This window comes from Myotis brandtii, unplaced genomic scaffold (genome assembly GCF_000412655.1).
Source record: "Myotis brandtii unplaced genomic scaffold, ASM41265v1 scaffold679, whole genome shotgun sequence".
NCBI classification, from domain to species: domain Eukaryota; kingdom Metazoa; phylum Chordata; class Mammalia; order Chiroptera; family Vespertilionidae; genus Myotis; species Myotis brandtii.
The window spans coordinates 679985-696306 of NW_005370653.1; the positions used below are offsets into that span (position 1 = coordinate 679985).

At 49.2% G+C, this 16322-nt stretch overlaps 2 protein-coding genes across 3 annotated transcripts in view; one reads left to right on the top strand and one right to left on the bottom strand.

The window, feature by feature from the left end:
• HEATR1 (HEAT repeat containing 1) overlaps positions 1–5779 on the top strand; it is a 35360-nt gene extending 29581 nt beyond the window's left edge. Inside the window, exons 30-37 of the mRNA XM_014529276.1 lie at positions 584–742; positions 859–993; positions 1133–1237; positions 1323–1491; positions 1819–1973; positions 2305–2463; positions 3082–3190; positions 3981–5779. Coding sequence (XP_014384762.1) covers positions 584–742; positions 859–993; positions 1133–1237; positions 1323–1491; positions 1819–1973; positions 2305–2463; positions 3082–3190; positions 3981–4069 — 1080 coding nt within the window. The 3' untranslated portion in view covers positions 4070–5779. The remainder of the gene's footprint in view (positions 1–583; positions 743–858; positions 994–1132; positions 1238–1322; positions 1492–1818; positions 1974–2304; positions 2464–3081; positions 3191–3980) is intronic.
• A 112-nt stretch (positions 5780–5891) lies between these two features.
• On the bottom strand, positions 5892–14175 carry LGALS8 (lectin, galactoside-binding, soluble, 8). Of its 2 annotated transcripts, XM_005881335.2 has the most exons (10): positions 13998–14175; positions 13709–13797; positions 12227–12437; positions 10627–10746; positions 9978–10034; positions 9401–9427; positions 9153–9275; positions 8602–8690; positions 7566–7731; positions 5892–7102 (listed from the first exon to the last, which is right to left on the bottom strand). In XM_005881335.2, exons 1-10 carry the CDS (start codon positions 14037–14039, stop codon positions 6953–6955), a joined length of 1074 nt encoding a protein of 357 aa, XP_005881397.1. In that variant the 5' UTR covers positions 14040–14175; the 3' UTR covers positions 5892–6952. The 2 variants fall into 2 exon arrangements, with proteins under 2 accessions (XP_005881397.1, XP_005881398.1); XM_005881336.2 differs by lacking the exon at positions 9153–9275 and having other exon boundaries at positions 13998–14174.
• Between the last annotated feature and the right edge of the window lie 2147 nt (positions 14176–16322).

Genomic DNA, 16322 nt, shown 5'->3' on the forward strand with positions numbered 1-16322 from the left:
CTTTTTTTCCCTGAGAGGTTTGGCGTTGAGCTGGCAGAGCTGCCTTTATTACTTCCTGTAGGACCGGGTGCGTCCGGCTCTCCTGTTGGAGGCCTCCTGCAGTGCAGTGCAGAGCTTGCTGCAAACGGTGGGCCGGTGGCATTTCCAACTGAAAATGCCCAAGAATGGCCCCGCACCTGTTCTGTTCTCTCGATCGTTTGCCATTTATAACTTCCTTGATGCGAATGATTTAACCAGCGCTTGAAATGTACAGAAGGGGACCTCTCCCTCTGAGGAGCCTGCTAAGTTTGCTAGCAAGGAGGAGCTCAGGTTCTCATGGCGCTGGGTTCCTGCCCTGAGAACATCGCGAGTCTGAGTGCTCGGACCACTCACCCAGGTCCCCAACTCCCGCTGGGAAAGAGACACCCGTCCATTTGCATCTGCAGACGGTCAGGGTTGGCTGGGAAGGGAACTCTCTGGCAAACGGGTACCGAGCCTTCCCAGCCACTAGCATCTGGGCTGTCTTCCCGAGTCATCGCTGCGACTCTGCAGACGTTCTCACTGAGCCACAGAGGCCTCGATCGCTGTCTTTCTGTTTCCGTAGGTGATTCATTTGGAGAAAATCACGCGTGAAATGGGTGCAGCCTCCCAGGCGAATGTCCGTCTCGCGTCTCTGAAAAAGACACTGGCCACCACTCTGTCCCCCCGCGTCCTGCTGCCGGCCATCAACAAAACCTACAAGCACACCCAGAAGGACTGGAGGGTGAGATCTGTCGGGGTTGGACTTTGGGGCGGGGAGGTGCGGTGCTGACAGGTTCCCCTTCATAATGAACTTGGAGTGTGAAGAACTGGCCCCTCTCTCTGCTGTGTTCCTGGTAGAACCACATGGGTCCGTTTATGAGCATCTTGCAAGAGCACATCGGGGTCATGAAGAAGGAAGAGCTCACCTCCCATCAGTCTCAGCTCACCACGTTTTTCCTGGAGGCCCTGGACTTCCGGGCACAGCACCCTGAGGTCAGCTTAGAGCCACTCCCCCCAATCCTGAACGCACCTGCTGAGCGCCAGCCCAAAGCTGTGAGCTGTTCTACTGGCCAGAAGTATGTAAAGCTGGATGTCAGAACTCTGCCTAATAAAACAGCTCTTTTGTTTTCAGAATGATCTGGAAGAAGTTGGAAAAACAGAAAACCATATCATCGACTGCCTGGTAGCTATGGTTGTCAAACTTTCCGAAGTCACATTCAGACCCCTGTTTTTCAAGGTGAGCTTGCTTCCGCCCTGTCTGCTCTGTGCTCCTCTCAGTAACAAGATGTGTAGAATAAACTCCTACTTCTCTCTCTTTTTAGCTGTTTGATTGGGCCAAGACAGAGGACGCCCCAAAGGACAGACTGTTGACGTTTTACAACTTGGCGGATTGCATTGCCGCAAAACTGAAAGGGCTCTTTACTCTGTTCGCCGGCCACTTGGTGAAGCCTTTTGCTGACACCTTGAACCAGGTGAACATCTCCAAAACAGGTTGGTAGCTGACTCCAGCTCGTTGACACCTTGCTCTGTGTGCCTTGCACAAGCTCGGGAAGTACAGTAAGTCTAAAGGGTGGGTGTTTCATGCTGTAGTCGGTGGTCAGGCCCTGAAGTGTCTGCTAATGGGTCATGAGTTAACTGAAAGGAGGAATCACTTACCCAAGAGCCCACCCACGGTGCCACCCTCATCCTGAGCTTGCTTTCTAGATGGAGGAGGAAATGCCCTCTTGATTGTAGTTCTGTCAATAGTGATTTTGAATGTAAACGTTGGAGATTCAATTGTGACATTTTTTTTCATTTTTACTCTTCCCCCTCTTACAGATGAAGCGTTTTTTGACTCTGAAAATGACCCTGAAAAGTGCTGCTTGCTCTTACAGTTTATCTTGAGCTGTTTACATAAAATCTTCCTTTTTGACACCCAGCACTTTCTAAGTAAAGAGAGAGCAGAAGCCTTGATGATGCCTCTGGTGGACCAGGTAACCAAGTCAAACCATCTTTTAACTTCTCATTTTTTGTGGATTTAACTTATCTTCATTGGTGGTTTTACTGAGCTCTGCTTTTGAATTTTTCACATGAAAGGCACAATGTAAGGTCTAATGCGGCGGTCGCCAACTGGTGGTCCACAGACCACTAGTGTTCCGTGAGGTCTAAAAGGTTGGCAACCGCTGGTCTAGTGGTTAAGTTTTTAATTTGTAACAGCTCCTGGTGTTGAGCCCGCCATGAGGACAGTAGAATATTATTTATACGTTGGGTATTTTTTCAAACAGAATGAGCCCTGTCGCTCAAAGTCCTTTTCTCTCTCCTCAGCTGGAGAACCGGCTGGGAGGAGAAGAGAGGTTCCAGGAGCGGGTGACGAGGCACCTGGTCCCCTGCATCGCCCAGTTCTCGGTGGCCATGGCCGACGACTCCCTCTGGAAGCCCCTGAACTACCAGGTCCTGCTGAAGACGAGAGACTCCTCGCCCAAGGTCAGGAGCCGCGGTGGCAGCACTGGTGCCAGCACTGTGCCCGGTGTTCTCGCCATGTAGCCCAAACAGCTATCGCGCTCACAGCTGTGCAACCATGGTAACTAGCGGGACAAACACGGCTGCCCATCTTCTAGCACCAGCGGGCAGGCTGTGCCGGACACAAGTTTGTGCCTGCGTTTTTGGGTTTTACTTCCGGGTTATTTATAAATAACAGCAGTCCTCCCCGGCCCCTATAGTGTGTGTGTGGCACGAACACTCAAATACTTTTAATACTTCTGCACTTTTAAATCTTGAGAAGACGTTAAGTGTCTTAAGTGTCCCTGCTCCCAGAGACCAATGCTCTGAGCTTGTGCACAGACTTTCTTTGGGTGAGAGTGAATCTCAGGCCGAGGGGTCTGTGGGAAATGGAAGGTAGGTGTAGCTAGTGACACTCACTGACATGGGGGTCAGAGTGCGGAACACAGTTCAGGTTGCCTGTATGACAAACAGATCCCAAGCTGCTCAGTAACCTGGCATCCTAGGTGAAAGCTGAATGGACATAAAGTGAAATAAACTCACGTTAAAGAACATTTCGTTTTTAAGATACTAGTTTTACCAACCTTTGCTTTGGTCCCTCAGGTTCGATTTGCGGCCCTCATTACCGTGCTCGCACTGGCGGAGACACTGAAGGAGAATTACATGGTCTTGCTGCCAGAGTCCATTCCTTTCTTAGCTGAATTGATGGAAGGTAATTCCCAATGAAAAAGCAAATGTGGGTGCAGTGGGATAGTCTTGGCTCCAACTGGGGACCTGGGAGGCCGGGTTCCTGTTTGAGTGGGGTGGCGGGAAGAGATTAGGAGATGGCCTTTCCTTTGCCTTTCCCTCACACGTGTATTTTGGCTGCAGATGTAGCCTGTTGTAGCACGATGTCTAGGGCATTGCGGCAGCCTAGGACAGCTTCCTGTTCACAGTGACCAGCGTCCACTCCGCGCTGGGCATGGTCCTCATTATCCTCAGGACGTAGATGCCGTTACAGTGCTCGTTTCACAAAGGAGAGAACTAGAGGCTTTAGGGATTAAGTAACTTGATGAACTAACAAAGCACGTGTGACAGTGGAGCTGGGGTGGGAGCCAGGTGTGTGCGGTGTGGACACGGGGCCCAGGAAGCACCAGGCACAGCGCAGCCCAAGGAATGACAGTGGGGCTTCCCCCTAAGCGGGGGGTGGAGGCAGGGAGGCCACGCCGCTTTCACGGTGATCCACGGCTCATCTCCACAAAGGACATGCACCTGGTTCTTATGGCCCGGAGCATGGCACCGCCAGGAATTGGGAATAATTTTGTGGGGCCTCTGTTGGGTTCTGTCTCCCAGGCCTAAGACCCCTGGCAGGGAGGAAGGCACAGGAATACGGAGGCTCCCAGGTGCCTCCGCTTCTCTGATGTGCTTCCCTGTCTGCTGACTGGTGGTCAGAGACGGGGGGACGCCTGGATGAGGTGGTGGGAACCGGGGCCGGAAGCTGACCCGTGTCCTTTCACTTCTAGATGAGTGTGAAGAGGTGGAGCATCAGTGCCAGCGGACAGTGCAGCAGCTGGAGGCCGTCCTGGGGGAGCCGCTGCAGAGCTACTTCTGACCGGGGGAGGGGTTCGCACTCTGTTCAGAGTTCGGATTTATATTTTATATTTTTATTTGGGGTGTTTGGTGCCATGTTCGTTTTGGTGCCTTCACACCAACGTGGACTTGACAAGATTCCTCCCTGGTTTGTACTCCATCCAACCCCTCCTGCCATCTGTACAGAATTGCAAAGAGTAAATGACACGTGGTGGTTTGATACAGGCGGCTGTGTTGTTTCAACGTTTATTAGTCCTTCCTGACTGTGCTGGTACAGCAGGTCTCATCCTCCCGCCCCAGCTGACCATACCCACTGGACTGCAGGTGCAACCCTTAGCTCTTCGGTAAAGGAATGTCTTACGCACCCGGTAGCCAGGTCAGATTCACTCAAAGCAGTACATTTTCTTCACTTCAAGAAAGTGAGTTATTCGGCTTTCAACAAGAATGCTTTTGACCGTGTAAAGCCATTTGGGCTTTTAGTTTCATTTTGGGTAGATAACACTCAGCCTTGATTTTTTGTGTGCCCATAGAGGGCAGTAGTTCTGGAATGTATTTTTCACTCAGGACAATGATTATCTCCTTTATCTTTCGGCCTTTCGCGCGGGCGGAGGGAGTGGAGGCTACAGGCTGTTTCTAAAACAGCTAAACCTGACAGATGCACCAACCGGAAGCCCCCCACCTCTCCCCCACTTCCACCCGCCCCAGGAGTAGGAGGAGGACTTTCCCACTGGTGGTAACCAAGAATCACTTGTATGAGAGAGAATCGCATTTTTTTGAAGTTCTCTAATCCTTATATGATGTCACAGTGACAGTCGTGACAAAGAAGCAAAAGGCTGACATGCAGTTTAGAGACACATATATTCTCTTCAAGGAAAGTCTTAGTAAGATTCAGTCATAAATGCTAATAGCTTCACTTCAAAAACATCTTAAGATTTTGTATTCAGTCCTTTGTTTTACAATCTCCATGTAAAATGAACTATTGGACTTAGAGGAAAATCTCAGTCATGCAAACTTTCAGGAAGAAGAAAAATAACCCTGGGATTCTAGAGTCTTCTTGCCCTCCCGCCCCCATCAATGTTTTTTGAGTTTGGCAAGACTTGGCATAATAAACTAACAGGAAAATGTGGGAAAGAATGCTAATATATATTTATATATATATGTATATATTGGTAATAGTATTCTTTTCTTTTCAGTATATTGGTATTAAAAAATAACGAATATCTGTTATGAAAATGCTCCTCAATCCTGGCAGAATCCAGCTCAGCAATTTAATATGACAAATGATCTGGCTGATGTAGCTTTTTACCTCCCCACTCCCAAGCCTCTTAAATTTCCTGAAACAAGATCTGACATGTAAGAATTCTGCAAAGAATTCTGCCAACTCGTTTCAAAGAATCATAGGAAAAATTACAGAAATGCAACACTTAACTTGCTGATACAGGTTTGATTTAATCACTCAGATAGAACAATGTTTGATCTCAGCCTAGTGATGGACTAATCTTTGGAAAAGCAGAGAGGCGGTGTCGCTTTGCATGCAGACAACGAACAGGTGTTTATGTTGCCTCTCTACGTTGGTCTATTTCACTTTCTGGTAGGGCCTGTTTCATAAACATTAAATCAATTCTTAACTTTGCTTTGTGACCCATAAACATTTGCAAATTGAATTCCTCTCACTTCTACCTTAAACTCTCTGTACAGGTATGTGCAGACCTTTAACTCCCCCTAAATTCATAGAAAAAATATTCTACAATAACCACTTACTGGTACAAAAGTATTGTGATCAACATCAAGTGAATTTCAACACCATTTGTTTTTGTTGCTTTTGCTTCGTTGAAATGCAACACTTAACTTGCTGATACAGGTTTGATTTAATCACTTAGATAGAACAATGTTTGATCTCAGCCTAGTGATGGACTAATCTGGAAGAGCAGAGAGGCGGTGTCGCTTTGCATGCAGACAACCAACAGGTGTTTATGTTGCCTCTCCACGTTGGTCTATTTAACTTTCTGGTAGGGCCTGTTTCATAAACATTAAATCAATTCTTAACTTTGCTTTGTGACCCATAAACATTTGCAAATTGAATTCCTCTCACTTCTACCTTAAACTCTCTGTACAGGTATGTGCAGACCTTTAACTCCCCCTAAATTCATAAAAAAAATATTCTACAATAACCACTTACTGGTACAAAAGTATTGTGATCAACATCAAGTGAATTTCAACACCATTTGTTTTTGTTGCTTTTGCTTCGTTTTGTTACCTTAATCTCTGTGCCGTGTTCATGTCATAGTGTTAATGATTTGGTGGTGCTTACAGTTAGATGCTTATTATGTTAAAGGGAACTGCCAGATGTAAGTCGCTATCAACTCCTCGGCTGCGGGGATGAGAGAAGGCTCCTTAAGAATGTGGTCCCTGGGGCTGTAGTAGTGTCTTCTATAATTAATGTCTTAGGTGATTTAATAGCTGAGTCATTCCAAGGCCCTGGTGAGTGTATCTAACCTGCAGTGGCACAAGGGCAGACAGAAGAGCATAAGGAACATGGTTTTGGACACCACTGTACATCCAACCCAGCACAGTGCTGGCAAAGGCAGTGCTCGATGCATGTTTGCTGCTGTATATTGCAGGCACCTCACCAGTGCCTGGTGACTGTGAAGCAGGTTATAAACGAGAGGCAGGTGGGGAGAGAGGAGGAGGCCTGAATAATGCATAAGCTGCTGCTGCCTCCAACTTCCTCCTCCTGCGCTAGACAGAGCCTCCTGCATGACAGGTCTAAGGACACCAGGAGGACTAATGCTGCGGAAGCTCATCTTAACTATATACACAGGTAGTATGGTCGTGAGATGCATTTTAACCAGGCCAGTGTCACGTAAGCCATTCTGTATTTCAGTTTTTGTGGTGGTCGTGCCAGCTACCAGCTCCTTACTTCCAGCAGCTGGATGTCTCCGTCAACCTCCAGGGTGTCGATGCTGGGGAGCTCTTTAAACCTGTGCTTGTACTCCAGGCTGTGGACGCCATTCACCGCAACCTTGAACTCCTTAACATCACAGTAAATTATCATCTGAAAGGAAAGGACGCGCAACGTTAGTGCTTCCCTTGGTTTAAAAATCTGAGTTTCTTGTACAAACAGGACTCACTTCCTGGAAGAAAGGGCTGCCACCCAAAGCTGTGTGTGACCAACAGGGACGATGGCAGTGCAGGCAGTTTCATGGCCCCCGTGTCTCCATATCCACGGGGCATTAAAAATATCACCCCAGGACTGAGACAAGGTTCCTGCTAAAATTCCCATTAACTAACGGGCTATCCAGTTTTTGACATGACAACAAATGTCTAATAATTCCATTCTACTGGGTTTGCCATTTGCACTGACTTTCTATGTTATAAATAGGACATTGAAAATACAATCTCAAAATAAAACACACACACACACAGCTGCACAGTAGGGCTTGACCTGCACGGACCGTCTGTCTGACCCCTGCTCCCAGGATCCTTTTCCCCATCCCGTTTTCAAAATATGATCTTACCTCAAAGTACATCCCAGGACTAAATGGGAAACAGGTAATATTTCTCTCTTCTTCTCCCCAGGACTCTTGAAGGAAAGAATTCCTTATAAATGCTTTACTATTCAGGCGCGGGTTCAAGTGGAGAGCAATATCCTTTGATTTTCCTGATATCAGATCAACATTAAAGCTTTTAAGACAAAAAAAATAAAATTTAGTCAACTAGAAGAGAGTAGTGCACTTTCTGAAATGTAACAAGCAGAACTGAACTCTGATTATAATTACACAAAATATAAGTATGCATATGGACATAGGAACACGAAAGGTGAAATGAAACTGTAAATTCCAAGTTAGCATTCCATAGATATGTTATTTGTAAAATGAAGATGGAAAAAAAGAACTTTAAAATCAATGTTGAAGGTACGGATCTGGTTAGGAAGCTGAGGGTTTAGAAGAATAAGCCAAGTGAGTTCTTCAGCTGCGGGGGGCAGGGTCCTGTCAAGGGATTCTCCTCATGTCTGTGTGTTCTGTTCTTGGAAGTGTACTTCTGTCTAGGAAATACCTCATTTCAAGCTTTCAGAATCCGAATATCCCTGGAGAAGGTCCGTAAAGCAGGCATTTTACAAGTTACATGACAAGAGGGGCCCTAACAAGAGCTACAGGACCTCCCAGGGCTGCCCTGGATTCTGCCAGGGAAGGAGGGACACCCTGAGTCTGGCCACAACATTAGGATTTAGTCCTGGTTCTGCCACCAACCAGTGAGCAGCCTAAGTTCTTTATTACCCGCACCTTTCAGCTGAGGACTGGCACCCTAGCACTACTGGGATCTCACAAGACGGTTGTGCGGTGAGAGCTAAGAGGAGACACGTGGGAGGGTTGCACTGTCACACGTGGACGAGGGTTGCACTGTCACACGTGGGAGAGGGTTGCACTGTCACACGTGGGAGGGGGTTGCACTGTCACACGTGGGAGAGGGTTGCACTATTACACGTGGGAGGGGGTTGCACTTGTCACACGTGGAAGGGGGTTGCACTATTACTGTTAACTCAGTGATACCAACCCTTTGGCCTTCGCGTTCACTTCTCCTTTAATGACGACAGTCCGTCCAGGGCCCATGGAGGAGTTCAACCTCGCCACGAAAGGCAGACTCTGAAAAGAGACCACAGTCGGCACCAGGAAGCCTGCAGGACGCCATCATGTGGGAAAACTGCCCAAACACGGACGTGTTCAAAGGCTGTGGCTGTCAACCCCATGAAGGGACAGTCGGTGTCTGCCCTGGTCCCGGATGGACCCCCAGCAGGAACCACTGTGCCTGGCTCACGGCAAACACTCATGAAAGGAGGGGTGTGGAGTGGGACCTGCTGTCCTGAGTGAGTGAGGCTCCCGCCGAAGAGCCTGTGGGTGGGGTCGGAAACGCTGCTCCTGCCTCGAGGGGGCAGGGAGGGAATCACACCAATGGCTCCTTAGGGGCCTGGGGCCGGAGGATGTCCAGGGGCAGCACACACATGCCAGGTGGCTGCTCTGGGCTTCTACGGAGGGTCGAGGCACCATTTATCAGCAAATTAAAACTTAACTCGTCCTACGGGAGTAAACATTGGGGGCTCTTCAAACCTTTGACAAACAGTTGATAGGTAGTATTTTGGCGCAAGTCAAAGTGTGATGGGCAGTCGAACCTTTGCTCTTGGTGCAGACAGTTCTGGGTACGATTTTATCAGTGTCTCCTCTATTACTAGGCTGTGGGGAGACAGGGCCGCAGTGAGGGCTGGGATGAATGGCGCTGTCTTCCAACACTGAAACCACTCGCTCACTGGGCAGCTTTACAGAATGTTCTACATATTCTACCAGGCAGCAATACTTACAAACTGTGACATGCCGGCACTGGGTACCTACGGGGAGAGAGAGACAGAATGAGGACGCCTGAAAGGAAAGAACCGCAGCGCTGTGTACGTAACAGGAGTAACTGGATCTCCCTAGTGTCCTGAGCCAGCCTGGCTGGGACCACAGTGCCTGCTCTGCCCTGGGGCTGATCCCCAGGCAACAAGAGCTCCATGGCGGTGTGGTCCGGAGTCGTCAGGGCTCCTCAGGCTGGAAGAACAATCGGAATCCTGTACCCCTAACCCCCCCCCCCGACCCCCGTTTTAAACTGGTGGTTCAGCCCTAGCCGGTTTGGCTCAGTGGAAAGAGCGTCGGCCTGCGGACTGGGAGGTCCCGGGTTCGATTCCGGCCAAGGGCACATGCCCAGGTTGCGGCTCGATCCCCAGTGGGGACGGGACGTGCAGGAGGCAGCCAATCAATGATTCTCTCATCATTGACGTTTCTAACTCTCCCTCTCCCTTCCTCTCTGAAATCAATAAAGAAATATATATTTTTTTAAAAAAACAACTGCATTCTTTAAAAAAAAATAAACTGTGGTTCATTCAAAGACTTGACACTTACATCTTCTCCATTCAGAACTGCCACTTCCAGAGTGGATGCTTGGGCGCTCCTTAAATCCTGAAGAAAAGATAAGACTGATCGTTAGCATCCATCCAATTCCAAGTGCAATCTGCTTGACATAACAACAAGCATTACAGCCCGGCCAGTGGGGCTCAGTGGCTGAGCGGCGACCCGTGCACCGAGAGGTTGCAGGTCTGATTCCCGGTCAGGGCACATGTGGGGTTGCAGACTCGATTCCTGGCGGGGGGCATGCAGGAGGCAGCGATCGATCAACATAAATGTCCCTATCTCCCTCTCCCTTCCTCCCTCTCTCAAATCCATACACTTTATTATTTTGTTTAAATATGCTTGAGAATTCTGCCTTAGTATTTTGGGAGGGCAAGTTAGCACTTTCAACCACAACTTAAAATGCAGACACCCCTTTTCTCAGACAGCCCACCTCCAGGAAACATCTTGGAGAGACTCCCCCGTACTCCTGGGTCGAGGGAACAGCCCCAGCGGCTAAAAAGGGCTTTTTGTTGGAGCTGCCCTAGATTGGAGGTCTGCAGACGGCAATAGCATGGGGGGGTCCAGGCGTTAACTGAAGGGGTTTCCTTCCATCTCGGCAGGAAGCGTCACCGACGGCCCCGCGTGGGGGAAGGCCACTCACCGAGCTGAAGCTGAAGCCCACGGAGTGGATGCTCACTTTGCCGTAGATGCCCAGGGTGTCGATTTTCTCGGGGCTGATCCTGTGGGCGTAGAGCAGCGTGTGTTTTCCATTGACAGCCACCTGGGTGGACACGGTTTACAAACAGTTAACAAGTTCATCTTACAGATTTACACAAACTGAAATCTGTTTACTTGGGTTGAGTTTTAAGTTGATCCCTTTCCCGCAGGGCCCCACCAGATAAACCCTGCCCACCAGCAGGGTTTATCTTCTCCTGGCTTCCTGATCTCGTTAAAGCCGTAAGTCCGTCCGTCCTCTGCACACCAGTCGTGCACGCGTGCACATACGTGGGTCTGCATGTACGTATCTGTGCGTAGGTGAGACCTCCAGGATTCAGAGGCCCCGGATGCCCGGGAGGCCTGAGCCCAGGAGAGATCCACCCCGCAAGTGTGCCCCCCTCCGAGAGCCCACAGTGCAGGGGGCAGGCGCTCAGCCTGCCTTTGCTGCACTTGTTCTCTGCACACCAGTCGTGCACGCGTGCACATACGCGGGTCTGCATGTACGTATCTGTGCGTAGATGAGACCTTCAGGATTCAGAGGCCCCGGATGCCCGGGAGGCCTGAGCCCAGGAGAGATCCACCCCGCAAGTGTGCCCCCCTCCGAGAGCCCACAGTGCAGGGGGCAGGCGCTCAGCCTGCCTTTGCTGCACTTGGTGAAGGAATGACCCTGGGCAAGTCCCCAGCTTCTCTGGGATCGCTGTTTGCAAGCAGGCAATGCTCTCCCCACAGGGCTGCCGTGTGAGGGGACGAGGCCCTGCTGTGGGTCCCAGCTCAGCCTGACACGGCAGGTGCCAGTGCAAGCAGCTCCTTCTCCCTCCCTCTCTCCCTCCCAAGGCAGGTACTGTGTCGGGAATGTTGGGAAAACACTGACAGAATACGGATGGTCTCTAAGCAAAAGGAGCTTAAAATCCCAGTGGCGGGCAAAATAAACACAGGATGAAACCAAAGCACGGTAGGAACAAGGGCCCAAAGGCCCGGGGAGGGAGGGCGCATGGAGTTCAGGAGACTTAGGGGCGATGTCCTGGATGGGGGCGGATCCTGAGGCCAGGAAGGACCCCACCAGGAATGGGAGTCTTCTCTCGATGGCGAGTGAAGGCGAGCAGGGGGAGGGCCGGGGGACCACGTTCTCCGTCCCACAGGCCGAGAGGAGATGCTCATGGCAGCCAGATTCTGAGATCTCTGCATCTGAAATCCCACGACCCTAAAGAACCTCCTTGTAGCAGGACCTGACTTCACACTGGGATCCTGGCTTCTACATTCCCACCTGTCATTAGTCCCCCCGCTTGGGTCATGGTTATAACTACTGACCCACAAAAAATACAGGGCGGGGCCAATTCAGACCTGAGCTCCGCCCTGCGAGGAGAAACATGACCAGGAAGGAGCTGTGGCTCCCGCCTCGCCGATGGGACCCGCCTGGCCCCTGCACTGAGCAGTCATCCAGCCAGACTCTCTGGATTTGAGAAACGGGAGGGCGAGCTCCCTACTGGGAAAGCGTCCTGCCCACGCTCATGAGTGAGGTCCAGCTTTTAGCCTCCCAACGGCACCTGGAATTTGTCTTTCAGCACCATCATCACGATCTCGAAGGACTTCTCCTTCCTGAAAGGCATGTCGTAGGTGATCTCCTCCCGCCCCCATTTCTCGTTTTTCAGAGTGTTGCACACGATGCAGTTGGTCCTTTTGAAACGGGGGTTGAAGTGGAAGACCACGTCCGCTCGAGGGTTCACGCTGCTGCCGCACTGTAGGTCCACCTGGAACCTGGGAGGAGAGACGGCTCTGAGCACCGGGAGAGGGAGGCCGCACGGAGTGGGGGCCCACAGCAGGGACTCCAGGCGGAGGAACACATGGCGGACCCTCTCCTCATTCACCCACAGGGCCTAACCACCCTTCCTTCGCTTCTTCCTTAGTAACGGACCCCAGAGCTGGGGCTGGGGCCCCGTCTGTCCAGAGGGAGCCTCCATTCTCCAGCCTCCCTAGTCCATCCCCTGGCCTTCCCCACAAACAGCACATGCGCCCACCCGGCTACCCAACGCACGATGTGAGGCTGCAGTTCTAGCGCCAAGAATCACGGGGAAGAGGCCTTCACCTGGGACAGCAGAGCGGACGCCAGAGGAGGCCTGCTTCTTTAAGACTTGGCAGCACTGCCTTAAGCGCCTGGGCTGTCTCCCTCAGACCCAACTCTTTCCTTTAAGCCATTGTCATGTGGGCGGCAGCCACTGACCTGAGCCCAACTCTAACAGATACGGCCTCGTCCACAGTTTGTACCCAGCCCATCAGATGAAAACTACTTCAGACCCGACTCTTTCCTTTAAGCCATTGTCATGTGGTCAGCAGCCACACTGACCTGAGCCCAACTCTAACAGATACGGCCTTGTCCACAGTTTGTACCCAGCCCATCAGATGAAAACTACCCAAACGGGCCTTAGGAGACGCTGTGGGGGTGACCCTGCAACTGGAATCTGTCCGTCATCTGACCACAGTTCCCCTCACTAACCACACATCCAATCTATATATATAAAAGCCTAAGCGACCGTTATCGATGACACACACTGACCACCAGGGGGCAGACGCTCAACACACAGGCATGGAAACATGGAACAGACTGATGAATCTCAGAGGGAAGGGGGGCGGGGGGAGGGTGGGAAGAGATTAACCAAAGATCTTATATGCATACTAGAGGCCCGGTGCCCTGAGCCTAGCCTGCGGGGATCGGGCTGAAACCGGCGGTCTGACATCCCCCAAGGGGTCCTAGATTACAGGAGGGCGCAGGCAAGACTGAGGGACCCCACCAGTGCACAAATCCGTGCACCAGGCCTCTAGTTCTTTATAATGAGATCAGACTTAGAGCAATAAAATAAAAAACCCAAATAATGTCTATTTCAGTCACTCATTCCAATCTCAGCATCTGGGCCAGGATACTGATGGAAGCAAAATCAGCCTCAAGTACCTTAATGTCTCTCCTACGTTATGTTATTGTCACAAGGAGACAGTTTCTTCGAGTTCTTCTTCATCGAATGCAACGATCTTACCTGTCCGAGTCCCCGGGAACGTGCCCACGGATCACAATCAAAGTTCCAGGCTCCAACTGCTCAGGGATGGTCCCAACATAGGGGATTATCTGGGGGAAATAATTTGAACAAATATGCTTTTACAAGAAGCGGAAAGACTACATTGTTAAGCCCCACGTTTTTATCACATATAAACCCAGCATTTCCCAAGTGGCCCGCACTGTTTTCAAACAGCTACGCAGTCACTGCAGCCCTGGGGTTGCTCACAATCCTGCCAAAGGTAGAAAGTGACTGCAGAGGACTCGGTTACCGGGTTGTAGATGACATTCTGTAGGTTGTTCAAGGACAGCATCTTTCCCCTCCACTTCAGCGTTGGTTGCGGTCTCTCTTCCGTGTGTGAGCTCAGATTTTAAGCAAGTTTCTTTTAAAGGTTTCCTCGAATGAAACGGAGGCAGTTGCCCTGTGCAAAATCAAAACAGAGGGGAAAAAATGCATCACTTTTCTTTATATCATAATTATTCTTAAAGGTAAGTTAGAAATTATTTCACTGATATTTGTCAAATAACAGGATGCTATTGTAGTCAAAGATCTGATCCCAATTCTCACCGAGTATACTTATATTGGCAGCAAAATCTCAGACATCCAGGTCTGAGGTGATACCTTGTCATTTTAATTTGCACCTCTCTGATGATCAGTGACTTTGAGCATTTTTTCATATGTCTCTTGGCCATCTGTGTGTTCACTTTGGAGAAGTGTCTATTTAGGTCCTTTGCCCATTTTTTAATGGCATTGTCTTCCTTTTGTCAAGTTGTATGAGTTCCCTGTATATTTTGGATATTAACCCTTTATCAGATGTATCGTTGCCAAATATGTCCTCCCATACAGTGGGCTCCCTTTTCATTTTGTTGATGGTTTCTTTTGCTGTGCAGAAGCCTTTTATTTTAATGTAGTCCCATTTGTTTATTTTATCCTTAGTTTCCTTTGCCCTAGGACAGTGATGGCAAACCTTTTGAGCTCGGCGTGTCAGCATTTTGAAAAACCCTAACTTAACTCTGGTGCCATGTCACATATAGAAATTTTTGATATTTGCAACCATAGTAAAACAAAGACTTATATTTTTGATATTTATTTTATATATTTAAATGCCATTTAACAAAGAAAAATCAACCAAAAAAATGAGTTCACGTGTCACCTCTGACACGCGTGTCATAGATTCGCCATCACATGTATCCGTAAACATATTGCTACGAGAGATATCTGAGATTTTGCTGCCTATGGTTTCTTTTAGGATTTTTATGGTTTCATGACTTACATTAAGTTTTTTAACCATTTTGAGTTTATTCTTGTATATGGGATAAGCTGGTGGTCTAGTTTCATTTTTTTGCATGTGTCTGTCCAGTTTTCCCAACACCATTTATTGAAGAGACTGTCTTGACTCCATTGTATGCTCTTGCCTCCTTTGTCAAATATTGAGTGTAATGGGGGATTTCTGGGGTCTCTGTTCTGTTCCATTGATCTATATGCCTATTCGAGTGCCAGTACCAGGCTGTCTTGATTACAGTGGCTTTGTAGCGTAACTTGAGATCTGGTATTGTGATTCCTCCAACTTTGTTCTTCTTTCTCAGGATTGCTGAGGCCGTTCGGGGGCCTTTTTTTGTTCCATCTGTGAAATATGCTGTTGGTATTTTCATGGGGATTGTACTGAATCTGCAGATCGCTTTGGGAGTATGGGCATTTTAATGATGTGAATTCTACCAATCCATGAACACGGTATATTCTTCCACGTAGTGTTTATCTTCCTCTTTTTTTTCAGCATCCTGTAGTTTTCCGAGTACAGGTCTTCTACCGCCTTGGTTAAGTTTATTCCTAAGTTCCTTAATTTTGTTGTTGTTGTTGTTACAATAGTAAATGGGATTGTTTAGTTTCCTCTTTCTTTTTTTTTAAAGATATATTTTATTGATTTTTTACAGAGAGGAAGGGAGAGGGATAGAGAGTTAGAAACATTGATGAGGGAGAAACATCAATCTGCTGCCTCCTGCACACTCCCTACTGGGGATGTGCCCGCAACCAAGGTACATGCCCTTGGCCGGAATCGAACCTGGGACCCTTCAGTCCGCAGGCCGACGCTCTATCCACTGAGCCAAACCAGTTGGGTGGTTAAGTTTATTCCTAAATTCCTTAATTTTGTTGTTGTTGTTGTTGCAATAGTAAATGGGATTGTTTAGTTTCTCTTTCTGAGAATTCATTATTGGTTTATTTTTTAAAAAGCCACCGCCTTTTGGGTGTTGATTCTGTAACCTGCTACGCTGCCAAACTCACTGGAGTCTAGCAGTTTCCTGGTGGAGGCTTCGGGGCTTTCTAGGAACGATACCCTGTCACCTGCGAATAACAGTTTCCCTTCCTCCTTTCCCGGCTGGATGCCCTTCGCCTCTTCCTGTCTGATCGCTGCGGCCAGGACTTCCAGCGAGTGGTAAGAGCGGGGATGTCACCCCAAATTTTAAAAAGGACCCGCGGGTACACCGAGTAGCTGGAGGGAAGGCTAAGACTTACGAATGAAAAGAGGAAGGAAACTCGAGTTTCCGGAGTCCGGACCCGCCCGGAGCACCTGACCGGCCGCAGGTCACCAGAGCCCGGA